Source organism: Apteryx rowi, unplaced genomic scaffold, assembly GCF_003343035.1.
Source record: "Apteryx rowi isolate R43461 unplaced genomic scaffold, aptRow1 scaffold_106, whole genome shotgun sequence".
NCBI classification, from domain to species: domain Eukaryota; kingdom Metazoa; phylum Chordata; class Aves; order Apterygiformes; family Apterygidae; genus Apteryx; species Apteryx rowi.
This window is the reverse complement of record NW_020447264.1, coordinates 287,020-293,221: the sequence shown is the minus strand read 5'-3', so window position 1 is coordinate 293,221 and position 6,202 is coordinate 287,020. Positions and strand designations below refer to the sequence as shown.

Genomic DNA, 6,202 nt, shown 5'->3' with positions numbered 1-6,202 from the left:
GTGCGAAACGCGCTGCCGTAGCGCCGGCATCAATCACCGAAGCGGAGCGGGCGAGGGGCGCTTGGGCGCTGCGGCATCGATCAGGCCCGGTGCGGTTTGCTGCCTGCTTGCAGGAAGCCCGTTATCCGCAACGATCCGGCTAATCGCTCCACCCGGTGGGGGGGGGGGGGCGCGTTTGGGAGCGTGCAGCGCCCAAAATCGCCCCTGCAGCCCCAGGGAGAGCGGGGCGAAACCCATCGGCGGGGGGGCTGCTAGCGGATGCGGGAAGAGGATGGAGCTGAGGGTCCCGGTGCTGCCGCTTCCCGAAGCCCCGCGGCGCCGCCGTGCAGGGCCTGAACAGGTTAAACAGCGGCAGCGCTTTTGGCCCGGCCAGGGGGCTCAGCGCCGCTTGGGGGGGGGGGGGGATAGAGGGGGACGCCAGCCCCAGCCCTGCTGGGGACATGTGGTGAAAGCCTTAAGAAAAAGCTGAGAGCAACCCAAAATCCACGCGCGGTCCCGCGACGTGCTGCAACACGCGCACCCGGTCCTGCGACACACGCCAGGACGCTGCAAGCACACACGCAGCCCTGCAATGTGCACCAACACGCTGCAAATGCACATGTGGTTGTGCAACACGCTGCACGCATGCACACACACAGCCCTGCAATATGCACCAACACACTGCAAATGCACACGCGGTTGTGCAACACACTGCACACACACACACAGCCCTGCAATATGCACCAACACGCTGCACATTCAGCCCTGCAATAAGCACCAACACGCTGCAAATGCACACGCAGTCGTGCAACACGCTGCACACACGCACACAACCCTGCAATACACAGCGAGCGCCGTGCCGCAACACGCTGCAGCCACACACGCAGCCCGGCTGCCGCTGCGCAGGCCAGGCCCGGCAGCGCGCTCAGCAAGGCGCAGTCGGGCGACGGGCACCAGCAGGCTGCAAAGAGGCACCTGCCGTGCTGCAAGAGCCCGGACGGGCTGCAAAAAGCAAGCGGGGGCTGCGTGGGGCTCGGCCCGACCCCCATTGCCGAGAGGAGACAAGTCGTAAACGTTCCCCCTTCAGGGGGCTGAATTGCTTTTTAACTTTTATTATCAGTTTGCCGACAGGAGACGCGGGGCCGTGCCGAAACCCGGCCGGATGGGTGATGGTGGGAGCTGCAGCGGGTCCTGGCTGCCGYGGGTGCACCCCAATCCCGAGATGGAGCGGGTGTCCAGGCAGAGGACGGGGTCAGGGCACCCTCCGGCTTTCTGAACGCAGGGCCAGAGGCATCGCTCCTGCTGGTGCCCAGCGCGGGCTTTGCACCCGCTTTCCGGGAGGCGCTGGGAGAAATCCCAGCACTCGGGCAGCAGGATGGAAGGACCGACGCAGGCAGGTCCAAGGGGAATCTGCTCCTGGAAAGGATCCATGCACGGCCACAAGCCCGGACCCCCATGCTGCATCCAGCCGGGGGCTTGGCCTGGCTTTTGCCAGCGTCTTCCCCAGCTTGGAAAGAAGGGGGGGGRRAAAAATATATATATGTCTGTGGGGCCCCTCAGAGCCAGGGCAGAGCCGGAGAACTGCCATGATTGCGGCAGGCTCCGGCCCTGGACCCCCTGCCTCTCCCCAAAGTCGCCGACGCTCCTTATTTAGGCATGGAGCCGGCTGGCTGGGCTGGAACCGCTCTCCGAAAATGTGTGTGTGGGGGGGGAGATTAAAATAAAATGCAAAATAATAATAATAATAATAATAAAAGCTGAAGAAAATAAAAACAACACAGGAGGGAGAGCTGGTGCGGCGGAGCGATGTGTTGCAGGGCCCAGGCTGCGACCCAGCGGGGAGCTGAGATTCACCCCAAAAATTCACCCTTAAAAAGGCCGAGGCGGAGGGGGGGGAGGAAAAACAGCACGGGCTGCGGAGAGCCCCGCGGCCGCAGGGCCTGGCGGGGATGGGGCCAGGCCCCCCAAAGTCTCCCCATAAAGTCAGCCCTAAGAGCAATGGAAATAAAAATCAGTATTAAGAGGGCTGGGAAGGGGGGACGCAATGCCACCGACCCCCCCCCAAGGCCTCCTGCGCGGCCGTGGCACATCCCAGCTGCAGCCTCCCCCCCCCCAAAAAAAAAAATCAGTGCCCTTCACTGGCACCCGGAGGTTCTCGGGAGAAGCCGGGATGCCCGCCCGGGAATGGAGGCAGGGGGATGCCGGAGGGAGCCGGGAAGGTGATTTACGGAGGGCGCCGGGAGGAAACGCGGCGCCGCCAGGGCGCTGGGGGCAGCGACCCTCTGGGAGACGGTCGCCCGCCCGAGGCCGAGCCCTGCGCGAAAACATAGGAAAAAACATAAATATATATGGCTATATATGTATATATACATATATATAGGCTGGAAATCCCTCGGACCCCGCCGAGCCCGGCAGCCGGGGAAAGCCGCGATGCCGACGCAGCGAGCCGGGCAGCCGTGCCCAGGTTTTCCCACGGACGACCGCGGCGAGCCGTCCGGGATGCACATTCCTGCGACCAACCCCTGTAACGCCTGGGAAAAAAAACCCGAAACGCTGGCAAAAATGCTGTCCCTAAAGCCTTCCTTTAGGGGAGGTGGGTTGTTTATTTCTCCCCCCCCTTCCCTTCTTCCCCCTCCCTTAATTAAAAGCTCCAAAAGGAGCAGCCGAAAAGGGGAAACGAAGCAGTTTTTATTAGCATTTCAGATAAAGCCACTGGCTCACCGGGGCGGTATCAGGCTGGGGCCGAACGGGATCCAGGGTTCCCCCCCCCCCGGGGTTGGGGGGAGAAGGTGACTTTTCGGCAACCGTGGGGACGATGGTCTGCAGGGCGCCCGGGAGCCTCCGGCCCGGGAACCGCGCTGCCCGGCTGGAAAAAGAGGCAGGAAAAGCGAAAAGCCGGAGCTCGGCCAAGGCGGTGGGTCTCGGGTCCCAGCTATAGGCGACGCCAAGGGTTAAGGTGGGATTTTCCCTTGCGAGCCCAAAGGTACGAGCTCCCCCGGTCCCGGCTCGCCGCGTCCCCTCGCCCCGGGTGGGTTTTCACCGGCGCGGGGACGCAGAAGGGAAAGAAGAGGCAAAAAAAAGGAAAAACAAACCAAAAAAAAACCCAAACGAAAGGCGAGGCTGCGGGGTCCCCCGGTTTAGAGAAAACCCGACCCAGGCTCTAGTTGAATATAAGTTTTTATCTTGATGCAACATTGTTAAAACCGTCACAAATCGAAACAACAGGTCGTTAAAAACGCTTTGCACGATCAGTACCTAAAATGCACCAGGCTCCCAAGCTCGCTTTGTTCGCAAGACCCTTGTGTTTTCCCCAAGGTTTTTTTTTTTTTCCTTTTTCTTTTAAAATAAGCAACTTGTTTTTAAAAAAAACCCGCTCCTCTGCACAGGATCGGCCCCACTTTCACTCCACGCACAATTGCACGAATTGCTTTCCTTTTTTTTTTTTTGCGCAAGAGATAATGTGCATTTTCTTTCCTCTCCTTCCTTAAACATCGAGGTTAAAATAATATTTCGTTTCCCGAGGGTTAATAAATAAATCTGGTGCATAGTGAGATAGCAGCCAACCGTTTGCAGTCCATATATTACTATATTGCCTTTCAGGTCACCCTAGAATTGTTACCTCTCCCCCCCACACACTATTTTTAAGAGCATAGATAATTTTAAATCTCTATAAAACAACAGTATTATTTAACCCAATTGATTCCTGTATATAGTGCATTCGGCTTCTTCCCAACATCGTTAAATTAACTCGGATATTATTTGCATGCTATTACATACAAACTTTAAGACTCGTGTTTTTTTGTTTTTTTGTTTTTTTAAGGATTTTTTTTTTTTCCGTAAATCACCAAGCAAAATATAGGCTCAGGAGGGGGAAAGAGAAAAAAAAGGGGGGGGGGGCAGAAAACTAACTAAATTCTACATATGTACAGGGGTGAATAAGTTAAAGTGTGGCTCAGGTTCGCCGCCCCGGGGCTGCGGGCGGGCAGGGCGCAGCGCTGCCCGGGACCCCCCCGGCCGCCGCTCCTCGGCCTGGGCGCCGGGAGCCCCGGAGGAGGAAAAAAATAAAATAAAATAAAAGATAAAATAAAATGAAGTGAAGTAAAATAAAGGGGAGAGGAGGACGGGGAAGGGGGGGGGGGGAAAGGACGGCGGAGCGGGGCTCCCGCCGAGAAACACACACGGGCGGGTGAGGAAAAAAAAAAAAGTAGGAGGGGAAGGGGGGGGGGAAAGGGGAAAAAAACAAGGGGAAAAAAAGAGGAAAAAAAGAGGGAAAGGAGGAAAAGCCAAGCCCCCGGCCCCCGCGGTCCGGCGGCGCCGTACACGTCCCGCATGCAGGCTGGCCCCGGCGGCTCCCCCCGCTCCAGTCCGAGGCCCGCGGGGCAGTCGCCTCTTCCAGCGGCCCGCTTAAAATTTGGGGGGAGGAGGAGGAGGAGGAGGGGGAGAATAATTAATAATAGTAATAATAATAATAATAATGGATAATCCTCCTGCTGCTGCGGGCGGCGCGGAGCGAGCGGGGCCGGCTCAGAGGAAGAAGTCGGCRGGCGCCTTGGGGGCGGCGGGCGGCGAGGGCGCCCGCGGGAAGGCGCGGGCCGCCGCCAGCTTCTCGTACTTCTCTTTGTACAGATCCCGCTCCTTGGCCAGCCGGGAGACCTCCTGTTTGAGCTGCTCCACCTGGCTCTGGAGCTGGCACTTCTCGTTCTCCAGGATGTGCCGCTGCTGGACGCGCTTGTAGCGGCAGGACTGCGCGTAGCCGCGGTTCTTCAAGGTCCTCCTCTTCTGCTTGAGGCGGATCACCTCCTCCTTGCTGAAGCCCCGCAGCTGCCGGTTGAGCTCCCGCACCGACATACTCACCAGCTGGTCGTCGGAGAAGCGGTCCTCGAGGCGCAGGTGGTGGTGGTGGTGGTGGTGGTGGTGGGCGGCGTGGTGGTGGCCGCCGGCGGGCGGCAGCTCCTCGCCGCCGAAGGGCTGAGGCCGGAACGACTCGTAGCCCTGGTGGTGGTGGTGGTGGTGGTGGTGGTGCGGGGCGCCGATGAGCGCCTCCACGGCGTCCTCGGGCGTCAGGTTGAGCGCCTCGGGGTTGAGGTGGTGCTGGTAGCCCGACATCCAGTAGAGCTCCTCCAGCTGCGGCTTGGAGCCGAGCGGCGCGGCGCCGGGGCCGCCGGTGGGTTGCCCGCCGGGGCTGGGAGCGCAGAAGCTGGGCGAGGAAGGCACCGAGGAGCAGGGGGTGCTGAGCGGCGTGGAGGAGAGCGAGCCGGCGGGCAGGCGGTGGCAGAGCCGCTCCGCCTCGGCCGGCTCCTTCTTCACCTCGAACTTCATGAGGTCGAAGTCGTTCACGTACTCGATGGCGAGGGGGCTGGTGGGCAGCTCCGCGCTCATGGCCAGCTCCGAGGCCATCTCAGTCCATGGAGGGGCCGCCAGGCGCTCGCCGGGCCCCGCCGCTCACCGCCGAGCCTCCGCCGCTGCCGGGACCTGGCTCCGCTGCGGGCCGGCGCCGGGCTCCGCGGTGCAGCCGCCGACGGGACCTTGTTCCGGGCTGCGGCCGGGCTCCGGGAGCCGCCGACGGGACCTTGCTCCGGGGTGCAACCGGGCTCCGCGGTGCAGCCGACGGGACCTTGCTCCGGGGTGCGGGGTGCAGCCGGGCTCCGCGGTGCAGCCGCCGACGGGACCTTGCTCCGGGCTGCGGCTGGGCGCCGGGGTGCAGCCGGGCTTCGGGAGCCGCCGACGGGACCTTGCTCTGGGGTGCAGCCGGGCACCGGGAACCGCCGACGGGACCTTGCTCCGGGCTGCAGCCGAGCTCCGGGTTGCAACCGGACTCCGGGAGCGGCCGCCGACGGGATCTTGATCCGAGCTGCAGCCGAGCGCCGGGGTGCAGCCGGGCTCCGGGAAGCAGCCGCCGATGGGACCTTGCTCCGGGGGCTCCGCTCCGAGGTGCAGCCGGGACTTTGCTCCGAGGTTCAGCCGGGCTCCGGGACTCTCTGCCGGGACCCTGCTCCGGGACGCAGCCGGGCGCCGGGACGCTGCTGCGGGACTCTCCGCCGGGACTTAGCTCTAAGGTGCGGCCGGACTCCGGGGTTGCGGCCGCACCGCGCACACCCCTCCGCCGCCGGGAAGCGGAGCCCGCGGGCGCGGCGCCGGGCGCTCTCCAGCACGGCTCTGCCGCTCCGCCGCTGCCTGCGGCCGGCTCCCAATGGCGAGGGGCAGCCGGCACCCCGCCCGCCCC

General features: G+C 62.4%; 1 protein-coding gene across 1 annotated transcript; it reads right to left on the bottom strand.

Annotated features, from left to right (window-relative positions):
- Positions 1 to 4,343: 4,343 nt before the first annotated feature.
- On the bottom strand, positions 4,344 to 5,387 carry MAFA (MAF bZIP transcription factor A). The gene has a single exon (XM_026069597.1). It carries the CDS (start codon positions 5,374 to 5,376, stop codon positions 4,504 to 4,506), a length of 873 nt encoding a protein of 290 aa, XP_025925382.1. The 5' UTR covers positions 5,377 to 5,387; the 3' UTR covers positions 4,344 to 4,503.
- Between the last annotated feature and the right edge of the window lie 815 nt (positions 5,388 to 6,202).